Source organism: Cydia fagiglandana, chromosome 6, assembly GCF_963556715.1.
Source record: "Cydia fagiglandana chromosome 6, ilCydFagi1.1, whole genome shotgun sequence".
Lineage (NCBI taxonomy): Eukaryota > Metazoa > Arthropoda > Insecta > Lepidoptera > Tortricidae > Cydia > Cydia fagiglandana.
Window position 1 is genome coordinate 5,270,085 of NC_085937.1, and position 16,441 is coordinate 5,286,525.

The 16,441-nt window shown below is 35.7% G+C and overlaps 2 protein-coding genes across 2 annotated transcripts in view; one reads left to right on the forward strand and one right to left on the reverse strand.

Moving 5' to 3' along the window:
* Positions 1 to 16,441, reverse strand: part of LOC134665041 (uncharacterized) — a 116,285-nt gene that overhangs the window by 27,323 nt on the left and 72,521 nt on the right. Inside the window, exon 3 of the mRNA XM_063521823.1 lies at positions 14,529 to 14,665. Within this exon, the coding sequence (XP_063377893.1) occupies positions 14,529 to 14,665 (137 nt within the window). The remainder of the gene's footprint in view (positions 1 to 14,528; positions 14,666 to 16,441) is intronic.
* On the forward strand, positions 1,039 to 3,224 carry LOC134665561 (15-hydroxyprostaglandin dehydrogenase [NAD(+)]-like). Its single transcript, XM_063522537.1, has 5 exons — positions 1,039 to 1,251; positions 1,551 to 1,793; positions 2,149 to 2,322; positions 2,560 to 2,699; positions 3,054 to 3,224. The coding sequence occupies exons 1-5, from the start codon at positions 1,132 to 1,134 to the stop codon at positions 3,217 to 3,219; spliced, it is 843 nt and encodes a 280-aa protein (XP_063378607.1). The 5' UTR covers positions 1,039 to 1,131; the 3' UTR covers positions 3,220 to 3,224.

A 16,441-nucleotide genomic window follows, 5' to 3' on the forward strand; every position in this document is an offset into this window, starting at 1 on the left:
CTACTTTACAAAACATTACTTATACCTATTTGTGATTAATTGATTATTCTTGTGAACATCCTTATACCTTATCCAGATTAACCCACAAACTCATCCGAAATCCCATTTCACAAATTTAATCATCCATAACGAAACAAAAATATTATATTCCAATGACAAATTTAACCCTTTACATAAAATTCATCCCAAATTTTAACAGAAATAAGCAAAGTACTATAACCTACGTACTATACAAACATACCTACGTAATTAAATCCATATTCCCTTAGACATGACGTGGGCGTTCTCATTACGTTATTCGCAACACAAACAAATGGAAGCTGCCATATTCTCCTCGTGTCTAAAACCTTTGAGATCCCGCTACAGATCACTTGCTCTAGGTGGAGCATGTTAGACGACTTCAACACGCATTGGTGCTGCTTATATGTATATTAATTTAGTACAAAACGACCACTTGCCAGTTGTGTCCACATTTCCGACATGTATCAGTATAGGTATAAGTGTTAAATACCGACAGAAAGCCTGACACGCGGCATATAGCTGACATGATATAATTATATAGGTGCAATAAAATAAAATGGAAACAAATCATCTCTTTTATCGTCTTTTTTATGAACATAATAATGTAGTTGTAGGTATGCACGCATAAAGGTCGGTGCACGCTAAATGCGTATAACGTGTACTATGTAGTGTGCACATTGTAATATACGGACGCTTATTGGAGACGGCACACCACTTGCGTGACGGACGCGTGCACGGCTCCAACATTTAAACGCACGCGCACGTGCATATCTACGCACACCCATCCGGTGTGATCTGACCTTGAGTATTTATGAGCAAATATAGTTCAAAATAGTCACCTGCAAACAGAAAAATAATTATTTATCTTATCGTTTGAACTCGAATGACCGATAAAAAGGGTCAATGCAAAAATAACGCTCTTTACAGTTTATTGCCAGATTGCCTGAACCACGGACGTAAAAGACGTTTTAACGAGCCTTATCGAGAGATAATTTCATATCGGAGATACCAAACGCGAGTAGTTTATGATAAAATTCAGCAATCACCTTTTTTATGGAGTTATCTAAAACATTTGATTTAAAAAGTGTTGTTTATCGGAAAGTGTGAAAGATGGCCGCTTGTGGTTTAAAAATGTCGGCAAATATTGAAGACAAAATATTTGTGGTGACCGGCGGTGCTGTTGGGGTTGGTGCTGGAATTGTCAGGGCACTGTTAGCGGAAAATGCGAGGGTATGTAACACTTTGATAATAATTACATTTCTAATAATGATAAAATACCTACGTAAGATTTTGGAGTTAAGTGTGAATTGTAAACATACATATTTGGGATGATGAAGCGAAATTAATGTCACTACGAGTATCACGGTGAAACACATTTATTTGGCTTGACATCTACCGAACAAAACTGTTTTAGTGATGCTTTTTAGAAAATTACAATCTAGTTATTACACAAAGATGACACTGTTTACAACATATACAACTCCTTACTCCTAACAGTTAATATAACAAGTATTTCCCCAATATTGCAGCACGTCGCTTACCTCGATATAAGAGAGCGCGAAGGCGAGGCGCTAGAAGCCGAACTCTCCAGGAACTTTGGCGCCCTAAGAGCCAAGTTCATAAAATGCGATATTGCCGACGAGCATCAGCTCAACTCGGCGTTCACGCAAGTTATAGACAAATATCGTCGGCTAGACGGTGTCGTTAATAACGCCGGCGTTGTGAACACCGATGAGACGCAGTACTTTAAGAAGATCATTGACATTAACTTTGTAAGTATTATTACACAAACTTTTTAAATCGTGATTATCTGATTATTAAATCGTGACTTTTGAGATATTCAGTATACTTTTATCATTTTAAAAGAGTACCTAGTCGTAGTATTCCGCAAATTCATGCGATCCATAAATATTTGTGCTATAATCAATATAATCATTCCATGCAGTATCGCTAGTCAATCAATCTCATTCAATCTCAACATTCTGATTTAATTAATTACAACATCATTATGTCAAAGAACATTCTGTCTTAGTATTATATTCTTAATGTGTACATATTATTGCTTCCGTTACTAACATATTAATTCTCCCCTTGTGTAATAATCACACTTTCCTACTTCATGTTTAGACAGCCACAATCCAAAGTTCGTTAGTGGCATTAGACTTAATGCGGGCCGACAAAGGAGGCGCGGGTGGCACAATCCTCAATATTTCTTCCTTAAGGGCTCTCAGAGGTGACAGTCAGCTACCTGTGTATGCTGCCACAAAAACCGCGGTGCTTCATTTCAGCAATTCCATTGGGGTAAGTTCTACAAAGTGCATTATCGAAGTTTCTACACATTCATTTGATCAGTCCTTAAGGCAAACTTTGCTCTTTGCTCAGTTTCAACTCAATAACTATGAATACCTATATAGCTTGTTGATTTTGTGAGTTTTATTTTGTTTTTATATTATTTTTGTAATCATATTTAATTTTGCAAAATTTATGTTCGTGTGCATGTTGTTAGAATAAAATCATAAATTAAAAATATCTTTACAGGGAAAAGAGTACAATTTAAAAACAAATGTGAGAGTTATGACTGTTTGCCTTGGTCCCACTGATACTGCAATCCTACACAGAAACAGCTTGATAGAAGATAAAGACTCTGCGTTCACATCCAACGCAGACCAAAGACAAAGGTAAAAAAAACATGTATGTACTATTATAATCTTAAATGCAAAAGATGAGATTATAACGAAAGAGTAAAGGATCGACTTAAAAACCAAACCATGTTAATGTTACACACAAGTCAATATTACTCACGAAGCGAAGCGAATTTCGTTGTACCTCATGAGTATTCCTTCTATTCATATAATCCTAAATCCTGATATATGCAACGTGTCAAAGGCTTTCTCGCGATTAGACAGCTGTTATTTCATTTTCCCCTAAGAATAAAGAGAGATTTTCCCCGAGAAAAATCGGAATTTTGCGGTAAAGTCTCCGCCAACGTAAGTGGGGTTCATAAACATTTTTTTACGAGTTTTTCTTTGTAGGGTTGAGTCGGCTGTGACAGGCATTATAGAGGTCATCCGTGGAGGCCAAAGTGGAACTACGTGGATGGTTTCCAATGACAATCCAGCTGTGGACATCACAAAAAACGTCAACGAAAGCTATGAAGTTATTGCCAAAGGTGTCAAAGATTTGTTATTGGGACCATGAATGTATTTTGTTAATTAACACGCAATCTTCGCTTCAACGTTACTTATGGATTTGCGATGTATACATTCAAAATAAAACTGATTCATTTTCTCATTTGTACATTAATATATCACGAGGCATTTTGTATCCTAAAGAAAAAATAATATTCAGGAAAACTTATCGATGAACTTGGAACGGTTATTTAAACGTTCCTTGAATGATAATATTGGTTCTTCTTTTGAAAAGCGATCGACGGCATCAATCGGACGTTAAATTTCTACTTCCATTTTACCATTTTCGTTTATATTTATTTTCTATTATTGGGGATGGGCGATAAAATGTATTCTGTTCATCGTATTTTAATAAAAGATTTATTGACGCATAAAAATGGAGTTCTTTCTTTCCCTTCAGATATTTAACCATGGAAATTTTGAAGTCATAGTAGGGTATTCGAGTAATTGCTCCTCGTGTAAATATGGAGAATAAATTCCCTGCAAAATTGTATGCAAAAACGGAGTAAGTGGGATAAAGATCTTGGAATACCAAACTTAAACACGCATCGCAATGAGGCATATCTCAATCGTCAAAGCAATTAAGCGCCGGTGTTCTAACTGGGGACTTGGAGTTGGCAGCAAAGTGCAGTTGTCGCTCCTTCCCCGAAAATCTGGTTAATTTATGATCGAGAATTAGCCTTAATCTGGGCCGCTGCGCTTCCAGGCGGAGCGACACAAAAAGGGACAAACTCGTTGTCTAACTGTACGCTAAATTCTGGTGTAAAAAGTTTTTTTTTAACATTTTCAAACGTAATTCGCTCACGGTTAAGTGGATTAACGGTGCGCGGCACAAAAAAGAAATATTCAATCAATGGATAGTTCTCTTTGTACGCGCGCTACTGTTTTATAAATGTTTTTTGATGTAGGTACGTTAATTTACCATTAGAATAATAGTAAACAAATTGTGTTTATTAGAAAAGTTACCAACCATTTTATTAAACTTTCTAGGTAAGTATAATATTATTATTGTCTACTGAAATAAAAGTTTATTGATAAGGTAGATACAAATATTAAAAATGAAAATAAACTAACTTATCTATAAAATACAACTAAATTAAAACTAAAAACTAATACTAAATAAAATAAGATAAAATTAAAATATATCTAAGTAATTGGGCCCCTTTGGCATGGTGCCGAGGACGCTGGCAGCATTTCCCCGCTGTATTGCTAAGCTAATACGTTGAGCGAGAAAGCTGCCAGCTCTTCGGTCACCAGTGAAGTCTATAATCCTTTTCGAAAGCTCCTTAAAAAGTTTTACAGCATTAGGACCCCACGGGCCAAGGGTCTCAACCCCAAATGGCATAAAAATATACTCGGGGCCGAGACCCCTGTACTTCTGCAATTTGAGGTTTTCGGCCGCTCTAGCTGCCGCACCTGCTTGGTTGCTGGTTTCCGTGAGGTTAGAAGGGGCCAGAGTGTCTACGCAGGTAGCGTCCCACACTAGCACCCTTCCCAAACCCGAAGGAACCAGAGACATACCGTCCGGTCTCTTGCCGTCGTCTCTCGCTATGCCAGTTGGCTCCAGTAGAGCTGGCACATTGACGGATGCAAGAGACCGGCGGATTATGTCATTCAGTGCGGAGTGTCTTGAAAGGCGGCCGGCACTTTTTTGGCAGGATAGCCCGTGGTTGTCTACTTAGATTTGAAATCTAATGTTAACGTGTGACTTTTTCATAAACATAAAATACATATGTGTGAAGTAGATGGTAGCTTTACCGCAAAATGTTTATTTAAAAAACGAAGTTAAAAGTTGTGCAAACTTCCGTAAAGATTTTAAGTAAACTTTCACTGATGATACTTACAGTGAGTGGATCTTTTAGAAGTTGGAATATGAGTATTTTGACGGTGTAAGTGGACTGGTGTTTGCGCTGTATCAAGTAGAAATACTTTTTAGCAGTTTATAACTTTAAATTATCATGTTTGGTGTCCGTAGTCCGTAGTACCGAAACGGGTTTGAATCCCGGGAAAGGCATTTATTTGAGTGTTTGTCACGAATATTTGTTTCTGAGTTAAGTATGTTTTTTATTTATGTATGTAGTATCGTCCAGTACCCACAATACAAGCCTTTGTGAGCTTAGGCACTGTGGGACTAGGTCCATTCGTGTAATATTGTCCAATATTTATTTATTTACTTGTATTCCATGTTTATGTTTAATTCATTTTTATCAAACTGTCATCGATTGTAGCATAAAATTCCAATCGAAAGATCAGCGCCAGAAGCCACAAGCTTCATACCGAAATGAGGCTATTTCGTTGCTTTGTGACCCTTTCTCATTCCTACTTTTAGTAGTTTGTATAATTTTCTATTTTGTGCTCTTTTGACATATAATTATTACTTAATTTTTTTATACCTAGAAGATAATAATATTCAAAATGGCAAAACCCTAAATAGGTAACTTATTGGTATAGGTGTATCGCAACATATTTTTTGTTCATTAATAAAGCAGATAGATAGATAAATCATCAAATAAGTAAGACAAATGAATAAAAGATTTATGATCGCAATATAGTTTCTAAATAGAAAACTTTTAGCATCAATTGTTTCGGGCACTCAAATAGAACAAAAGCAATAAGAGAATCTTTCGCTTTATGCCACGTAAACTAAATTGGTTGTTCCCGAAATTTCAGCAAATTCCAATAAAGCGGTTGACAAAAAGATAAAAATAAACCTACCAAATATGTTAAATAACAAACTTTCAGCTGAGGGCTGTATCTCAAAAATTGTAAATAATGGATGGACAACTGAAATTTATACTAAGTACTTAATGAAAAATGAGCATTTCTATTGACGCTCTAAGGCACTGGTCCCACCGCGAGCTAGTAAGCTATGAGATATCGGCTATAAACACGAACAAAAGATAAGCACTCCCGTGTAAATAAAAGAGACACGGCGATATTTATAGTTACTCGCCCAGCGGTGAGCTATAAATATCGCCGTGTCTCTTTTATTTACACGGGAGTGCTTATCTTTTGTTCGTGTTTATAGCCGATAGCTCATAGCTTACTAGCTCGCGGTGGGACCACAGTGCCTATGAACAAATAATAAATTAAAAATAAATACCTACCTAAATAATTAAAGGGGCCTCCCCATCTCCAGTTCCCGTAAAAAAAATCTTTATCTCAGTAAATAACGGTTAATATTCAAACCCCAACCTGGAAACCATGGCGGTACTAATAAACCCTTTGGGTTCTAGTCTTACTTGCAATTGAACTTTTTTTTAAATTTAGTCTTCAAAACAAATCAGTGTTTATATGATTTTCGATATACTAATTAATTTGAATATCGTTATACATAGTTAGGTACATACCTATCAATTCAGAAAGAGCTGTTCAATAATGAACTTTGGTACGAACTTGTTTATTAAACATTCACTGATTATACCTATATAAATAGAAAAATCAGCTCACCAGCTCACCACTAACAATAAACAACGAGAAACTTTCATTCTTACTTTAGGTACTTATGTATCGTAACACGGCCCATTTACGGAGCCTCCGCTCCGACGACGCCGCTGTCCTTACAATTGTAACCCGTATGCCCCATGATGAAGGCAAGTTCTAGTTTAACAACTCTATTGTTTTAAAATTGCGTGTTGGTTTAACCGTAAGTTGATTGATCATTGTACGTACGACATTATTACTTTAATATTCACATCACACAAAATTTACTTAAGAGTTAATAAATCATCAGCCTTCATATACAATTATCCCTAAGCAATTTACATACCCTATATGACAGTCGCAAAGTAAGACATATTTTCTGAATGAAATGCGGATTATTTAATTCTATACTTTTTCTTAAGTAGGACGCTCAAGAACTTAGGCAAGACCGAGTACCTACTCGTAAAGGTTGAAAAACTTTGTTTCGCAATTTTTTACAAATATTTTTACAAATACCAAGACATGTATTGCAATTTTATTTTCATGCCAAAGCATATTGATTTAAAACGAGACACAACTTCGCTTAACGTAAATTAAAGTGACAGTCCATTTCCAACGACAGCAGCACGCGTTCGTAGTAGTAGTGCAGCTGCGGTCAGAAATGGAATGTTACCCTAACGCTAGAACGTAAATTGCTTGACGGCAGCTCTGTTCTTATGACTCTTAAATAAGGTAAATGTACTAGTGCTCGACATGTTAATGCCCAATAAATGACAGCTTGCTGTCACCTCTATTGACAAGACTTAAGTTTCAAGATGAACTGTATTGGGACCGCGACGAGCACCAGTACGTGTACCTTAGTCACTGTTAATTTCACTACAACGTCTGCTTCATATCGCACGCTTTCAGCAGTGTGACCATTCTGACCATCAATAGCAGCTGTAATAGCATTGGTCTAATGAGTACGGCCTGAATAGCACTGTATCAATGTGACGCAAACGACGATTGACCCAGTTCCAAATTCGACGGAACCACGGCACGACAGGTTAGTGCTCATAAAGGCTTTGTGAAGCTTGTTGCTTGGAAAATGTTTATTACATTTCATAACAATTCGTTGGGAAACTAAAAAATAAAATAAGAAATGGAACCTACGGCAGGACTGACCAATTGCCCATACAGCCTTCGTGATGCCACTTTCGTCGAAATTGTTCATTTTGTGCAAAGGAATATCAGAATTTACACTTTTCATTAAATAAAGAGACAGAACAAGTCACTAAGTAGGTAAACAATAAAAAAGTTGAAGCACACATACTTTTCTATTTAATTAATGACCTTATACTAAGTATGTATGTTGTTGATAAATAAAAATCTTTGTGTCGGCTAAAATGATTGTCATGACGCAAAAACTATCACAATGATATCACAAAGAAGGAAAACAACAAAAAATCAATCAATTTATTCCTCAATCGAGCACATTATACAGTTTAGCACCGCTTATTGAACCACATCCTACTGGAGGGGAGAAACAAACACAATTTCCGGTCACTGCGTGGACCGCCTGACCTGTTTTCTAGGGTGCCTTACTTTTATGTAACTTACTACGGGACCCAGATCGGTGTTCGATACTGCATAGGTTGTCTGTCGGTATAATGTATGCATAAGATTTAAAACTTTCGCGTTTTGAACACATATTAAAGACATAGTTAGGTAGGTAGTTAATATTTATACCGAGTTTAACGCTAATTCATTTTTATTTCCGATGCTTTGACGCAGGTTTCACTTCTTATGGTCGCGGATATAGTTTATTATTTAGTAACTTACTTTATTTAATATTATTTTCTAAGTATGTACTTCAAATCATAGGTACAGATACAGTTTCGTGAATAGTTTGTACTTGTTTTAGATGCAAGGTATAGTTTCAACCTGCCTATTATGGTTTACGAGATAGCTGCTAGAAACTCTTATGAGGTTCATGATAATAATCGTTTTGACAAATTATTTAATTAGAAATAATATGGAATTTTCTTTTACTCTGTTATGATACTTATGATTTATGATATACATCCAAAGATCTAAGAAGACAAGTCTAAAGTTAGCTCATAAAAATTCATGAACAGGATAAAGGGAAATGAGAAAGAGTGAAGACAATGTACACAAAAAGGCTGCTTTAATCCCGTAATCGCTACATCCATTCTAATGTACCTCAAATAAAAGTTCAGGAACAAAGATGTGAAATAAAAGTTTTCCGAGTTACTGCAAAGTCTGTCTAATTGCATGCAAATTAAAGGATACAGTTCTAACAGACAACTCAGTGGAAATTAAACGGAGAAATGGGTAATGAACGAGAAACGAATTCGAAAACAAAACGTTCCTAGAACGTTAATGAAACAAATTGGTTACCTTAAGCTGGTAATTCTTTCCAAACGGTAAATTCTGTAGACACATTTAAGGCGTTGTGTTCAGCAAGACACGATAAAATACCTACCTTACAATATTGCAGCAGTGTAAATATTATAATATATGAACTACGAATAATATACGTACCTGTTTATTAGAACTTAGTCTCAGATTTCAATGCAATTCCTATAAATAAAGCAGCCGGTATCGACCGTTGACTTGTTTATTAAGGGTGAAGTTTCTTTTAATTTGTTTGATAAAATACTAGAGAAAATGGGCAAATTAGAAAGTACAAGGTTGACTAAATTTGAATAGAAAAGACGTAAACAGGCAAACAATTGAACTTAAACCTGAATATATGCTTTGAACTCAAACTTAAATGAAAATGCTGTAAATACTTTTATGCTTCTCTAATAAACACAATATACATTTATAATAGAATTTAAATTCGAAGCGTTAATTACACAACTTATAGCACTTGAGACTTATTATTATATAGTACTTGAGATTATAATGAGTATTGTAGGAATAATCAAATCCTGAAGCAATTCCTTGATTTTTTGGTTTCAAAGTGTTTCCGGGTACTTACTCTACTATGGGCCCGATTCGGATTTAGAAATAGACATCTATTAGATATCTTTTAGACATCACCAAGTTACGATAACGATATGTTTAAGATCTAACCTGTCAAATTTGACATTTGCGCGATTCTGGAGATACTCTGGAACGATTTCCACAGGATATGACTTAGAGATCCAATTCACGTCTAATAGATATCTTACTCTATCTAACGTAAAAGTGACATTGGTTGCCCGAATTGCACTGCAAAAGAGAACTAGTTGATATCTAAACTATAACGTATCTAGAATGGATCTAGTACGTGTCGTCTCTTGTGAATAATTGAATATCTTGAAGTTCAAATACGGCAGTATGACGACAGTCAAAACGTGAACGCAAACGATATCTGTTTTGTGAGCCCGTGTCCCTCCACGTGGAAACTACGGAACCAATCGACCTGAAATGCTGCATGTCGACCGTGTAAAGGCAAAAAGATGGATTCTAGCATTTTTGCAACCGGCACAAAGAGAATATGCGGGTACTGTTTCAGTTTGATCAGAAGTAGAATATCGGCTCGATTCGGGAAATGAATTAGAGATTAACTAGATACCATATAGTAAAGCTATGTGACGTTCCACGGCAAAAGGTACCTTATGGCGCCGCAATATTACGGCATTAGCGGTGCTATGCGACGTAAGCGCCAGCCGCCATAAGGTACCTTTTCCGTAGAACGTCACATATCTTTACTATTTTATATCTAGTGAATCTCTTATTAGTTACCCGAATCGCGCCATTTGTTTTGTATAGATGATATTGGCGGTAGTTATTAGCTAGCTTTACGTCGGTATACCGTGATTTTTGACACATTATGGTTAGCAATTTTTTTAAGAAGACGAATACAGGGCGTCACATGCAACATTAAAAAACCGGGCAAGTGCCAGTCGGACTCGCGCACGAACCTGGTGACAGACAGACGGACAGACGGACGGACGGACGGACGGACGGACGGACAGCGAAGTCTTAGTAATAGGGTCCCGTTTTACCCTTTGGGTACGGAACCCTAAAAATTGTAAATTTACTCGTAAATAAGAAGGTATACTATGTTTGTATTGCACGCTTTGGGGAAGAAGTTTGCGGCTATTAGCGGCCACTTGAATGTACCAAAACGTAAGTTTAGCCGACTGGAAATTACAAAATTCAGGGAATACAATGGGTGTAATATATCTTGATATACCGGGTGTGGCTTGTAACACGAGCAAATAATTAAAACATAGATTGTACTCCCCAAACGGTGACACTTTTGTTCAACAACTTTTAAAAATTATGAAGTATTTAGACTCCCTATTTTTTATACAAAATAAACATTATCTTCAATGGACGCCATCGCCACGCCATTATCATTGTGATTGACGTTGCTTGTCACGCCTTAAACGTAACAAAATTCCCAATACATTACGTCTTAGAATAATCTTTAAAGTATATCAAAAATTAAACCACAAGTTATTTTTAAAAGTCGCCGAACAAATGTTGGTCAGTATGAGGAGTACAGCCTACAGTTTAATTTTTTGTTCATATTACATGCCACACCCGGTATAAGACTGTTATGTATGAAAGCAATTAATTTAAGCAACCGCATATTATTTCTTAATTCGATTGACACTTGACATCATTCCGATGTGTCCCTCCCCACTCTTTTGAGATCCCTTATATAGGGATAGTTTCGTTTTTGTACTTCCATTACTGTAATTTATTTTTGTAAACCTGTTTGTGTACAATAAAGTGATTACAACTACTACATACTCGTACATTGTAGGAATGTCTATACAAACGTAGTCTCCATTTTCCTCTCCGGATCACTCCTCCGCGCGGTCGTCCATTTTCCTCTTAACCACTTTTACGATGCGTGCAAGCAATGTTAGGATCTCGTGACACACGCTACATTTGCATGGGACCAGCAAAGTGTATGTACGTGTTCTGCACTACCTTTATGCTGATGTCGGAAAATTTGTAGATGATTTAAAATATGACATGTTTATGATTAACTTATGGACCTAGCAAGTACCTTATGCGTGTAAACTGTAAACACTTTATTGTGCAGAAGATACGTTAAAAACATAATATATAAGTACAATGTACATACATATTTTTGCACAATAACAAGACATTCCAATAAAACAGTCACCCAGTTATCTAGAAATCTTCTAAATACTTTTGGACCTCATCAGAATGTAAGTGTACTTATCCTAAATACTTTTTGTTATATTTAGTTATTGAATATCAGATATCTTAAGCACCTATCCACACTAGTCTACGTATTCTACGTAGGTATCTAATATGAATACATATACGTTTTAACCATACAATTGATTCCAATTCAAATCTATAATAATTGTTCACTGACTACATCAAATATAGCTTTAACTCCTACATTTTCATACAAAGCATCATCGAACGTCCGGATATTATGTCAAAGGGATGGATTGAAACAAGCTCGTTGCCTCGGGCCAGTGCAGACTGCTTGATTCTAGCTAGTAGATACAGTTATAGAATTGTAAAGCCCGTTACATACAAGTGAATGTTCTATTAAGTGAACGATTATGGGCCCGATTCGGATTTTGAAATAGACATCTATTAGACATCTTTTAGACATCACCAAGATACGATAACGATATGTTTAAGATCTAACCTGTCAAATTTGACGTTTGCGCGATTCTGGGGATACTCTTGAACGATTTCCACAGGATATGAGTTAGAGATCCAATTCACATCTAATAGATATCTTACTCTATCTAACGTAAAAGTGACATTGGTTGCCCGAATTGCGCTGCAAAAGAGAACTAGTTGATATCTAAACTATAACGTATCTAGAATGGATCGTCGTGTCGTCTCTTGTGAATATCTTGAATTTCGAATACGGCAATATGTTTCCTGAATGAGTGGGCGAGTCGTAAGATATGCTTCGCTTCCGAAATTACTGTTTCAAAGCGCTGATTGTGAAAAGGATATTTTGTGCCAATAAACTCGTATTTTACGAGTATATACGAGTCGCTAACTTCTAACTCGGGTAAATCCATCTGTCAGATTATGCAGTTTGGTATTAAGAAAAGGTAATAGGGTAGATATTTGCTGAGAAGGTCGAATGGATTTACCAAAGTTTGAATTTATGCGACACATACTTAAATTGAGATAGAAAGTAATACAACGAAAAAGTATGCAGATTACATTAGTCACAAAACATGTGTATAATAGTGCCCGTTAAATATACATACATGACATAATAATGCGTAATAAATACCTAATATGCCTATTCTAATAAACGTTACAAAAAAAAAGTTAAATATAAACATTGGATTTTTTTTTTATATATTCTAAAATTTCTAAATGAGTGTGACAGCTTGAAGTATTCATTTCTGACGGCTTCTAAATATTTTTTGCCTCTTAATTTGACACAGTCATCAAAAACTTATACCTTATACTTATACTTGCATATAAAAATAAAAACAACGGTGCAATTGTGTATTCAAATATCACTTCATTCGTGAGTGCCAGCCCTATATAAGTGCGGTAAGAAACGACTTCTCTGACAGCACATTTTTCATATTCCACCATTTGGTGCCCGAGAGCGTTCCACTATATTTCCCTTCATATTCCGGATCCCGGGAAGATTTACCCACGGGCGGATTTGACTTGCCGATAGTTTTGTCTATTTTCGGTGCATAGAATATCACTTCGCGGTGAGTTTTAAATGTTAAAATTATTGCTTGTAGATTAGAATATTATAAACTTTGTTCAAAAGGAAATTATCCGAAATATTGACACTTATTGAGCATCACAGAAAATGTATTGAATTCATTACTTTATTTCAACACAACTAGGATTAAAAGCAATTTACCCAATTTGCGAAACCTTCAGATTTTTCACATTACGATTAGGGGGTTTGCGAAAGAATTTCCAAAAACCCTTAATCCTTTTCCAATATACAGATCGTCGCTCTAAGCTACGAATAGGAGGTCGCTTGACAAATGACGCGCCACGTTTATTCATTAGTGTCTAAGGTCGCCTGTGTCGCAATCAATAACAGCTGAAAAGCAATTTGCTGGATATTCATGAGAACACGTAGTCTACGGTCACATTGGGACATTTGATATAAGCGACAAGGGATTAATGATGTTTTTACACGCAGTAATTTTTGCCTGAATTAGGCTTCCCAATCACAATTACCGCATGCTGCTTCGTATGCTGCCTGCTTGACAATATCTGGAGAAGATATAAGATCTTAATTAAATATAATAAGGTTAAGTATCCTTTGAAAATTTTCGTGCCCAGTGGCCGTATAGGCAGCATACATCTTGATTCTTATCTAGGCCCTACGCTACCTAATTATTCTTCAAGTCTGTCATAGCGCTTACTTTTGATGCAGGGGAGATCGACCAAAGCGGTTTCTCAAACGGTTATCGGGAGAGGGAACTATTTATTTTTTAGTATAAATCTTACACTTTGGACACGAATATTTCATAAGGCGAAATTGTGTTTTATTTTGCTTATTGAATTGGTATTGCGTATTTATATATATTGTATGTAAATAAATGATTTAGATCATTGGTCAGGTAGTTACACTAGTTTTTGGTCATTAAATCAAATTCTGGTAAAGGTATGATGAACACGAATATATCGTCCTGACTTGTATTACATCTATGTATTTAAAAAACATGTAAGTACATATGTAGTTATATGTTAAATTATCGCACAGTATCGTAGAGAAGTTTCAAACTGCAGATAGCTTAACATGAATTGCGTTGTTGCACGCTAGGTAGGTATTCCATTCGACTTCAAGTCGCGCTTGACATATGGAGTCAAGTATGTAAGTCATGAATGTCACGATAAGCAGTCAGATTGTGACTTAAGTCAATGTCTCTAAACATATATTAATATATATCCTACCTGAACCAAATCCCCATGCACGCCTCCAGGCGCTGTGATGGTAAGGAGACACACGTACGGTACAAGATCTTCGCGCGGCCGATGGAGCTCCAATTCGTACGTACGGCCAATGTCCCCGTAGTAAGTTTTGTTGCAACCTGGTGACAAGGAAAACGTTTGGATTTTATCTAAATTGTGTGGTTTACTTAAGTATACCTACTAGAATATAGGTATAAGTTTATAGATAATTATCGTGTTCAGACTTGTGATTACTATTTTTGCAAAGGATACCTAACACGTCGGTTACTATTTTTGCAAAAATAATACGTATCCGGGGACGATCGATCTCCAACTACATACCTAGATGGAGCGATCAATTAAAAGGGGCCCCATCCTCAACCAACTTTTGCTCGGTTGTCAGAGACGCGATGAACAGGCACCGTTGGAGACAGATCTTAAAAGTAGTTGAGCATCCACATCCACCGATGACGACGATCCTCAGTCATGAGGGATCGACCACAGAGAGAGAATACCTAGCAGGCAATCGTATCCTGATTAATTAGTCTGGAGTTCAGTATTAACAAACAGCAAACAACCGATATTTTCTGTTGACATTGGTATCCATAGAATTTATTTAAAATCTTTAAAAAAAAGTTGTAATTACATTATTTAAAAAAATGGTTAGATAAATGACTTAATCAGAGGCTACCATTGTTGTCCGCTAATAAGCGCCTAGTCATCCATGTATTTATTTATGCTAATAGCACTTAAGTATGCCTCGAGTACCTAAATAGTACATTTTTATTGTTTACAAAATATCTTAAGACTTTCACATTTATATTTTTCACATTTATATTGCTTTTTTATATCCAATTATTTTCGATGCACTAGTAAAATGTTCTAGTATGTATATACCATATTCTGAACCAATTAATCACTCGTCCCTTGACATCTTTATCTTTCCCTGAACCGTTTTGGGAAATTTACATCATTTTGTCGTTTGATCCAAAGCTGAAATTGACGTCGGATTGAAATACGAGAAATCCGGAATAATTTTATGATAATAAGCCTGACGATATCGTAAGTACGACTTTTTTTTTGTCGTTTGATCCAAAGCCGAAATTGACGTCGGATTGAAATACGAGAAATCCGGAATAATTTTATGATAATAAGCCTGACGATATCGTAAGTACGACTTTTTTTAAAAATAAATAATGAAAAAAAAACAGGTTATAGACTAGACCTATTTTGATAGGTATTTTTAATTTTTAGTTTTAATTATTTTAATTGTAGTTAGTTTTAGTTTTATATTCCTATTTATGTCTTTTAGTAATTTATGTAATTTAATATTTCTTATAATGTTGTACATACATACTTGGTTATAGACAGATATTGTCAAACAACAGTTTTACAAACTTTTATTTTACTTGTCCTGTTAGTAAATATTGTATGTTATTTGGTTACTAGTGTGGGTCAAATCTTGGAAGCTAAATTTGATCTACTTACCGATTTCCGCTTGAGCTGAAATTTTGCATGTAGATGGAAATCGGATGACAAGGCAATATTATGATAAATAGGAACTGATCTGATGATGGAGACAGGTAGCCATGGAAAATCTATGATAAAACAACGTGAACTAATTATGTTTGCCGGAAATGCCGCCAGCGTCCTTGGTACAATGCCTCAGGGGCCTATTTTAGACTTAAGCTAGTTATTAATTTCGTTTAGTAGTACCACTGTATACCTATATATTGTATGTAAATAAATGATTTAAAAATAATTATGTTTGAGGTTGTTAGAATTGTCTAGATGAGTATTAGTTGCCTGTGGAAAAATATATGCATACAAAACATTAGATTATTGCAAAAACCTTATTTTTCGTCACAGTGAGACCAATACCAGATTATTTTGCTTAAACATTTTATATGAACGAA

Coding starts and splice junctions, on each gene's coding strand:
- LOC134665561 (XM_063522537.1), top strand. CDS start 1,132: ATGGCCGCTTGTGGTTTAAAAATGTCGGCAAATATTGAAGACAAAATA. Junction 2,323..2,559: donor ATTTCAGCAATTCCATTGGG/GTAAGTTCTACA, acceptor ATATCTTTACAG/GGAAAAGAGTACAATTTAAA. Junction 2,700..3,053: donor AACGCAGACCAAAGACAAAG/GTAAAAAAAACA, acceptor TTTTCTTTGTAG/GGTTGAGTCGGCTGTGACAG.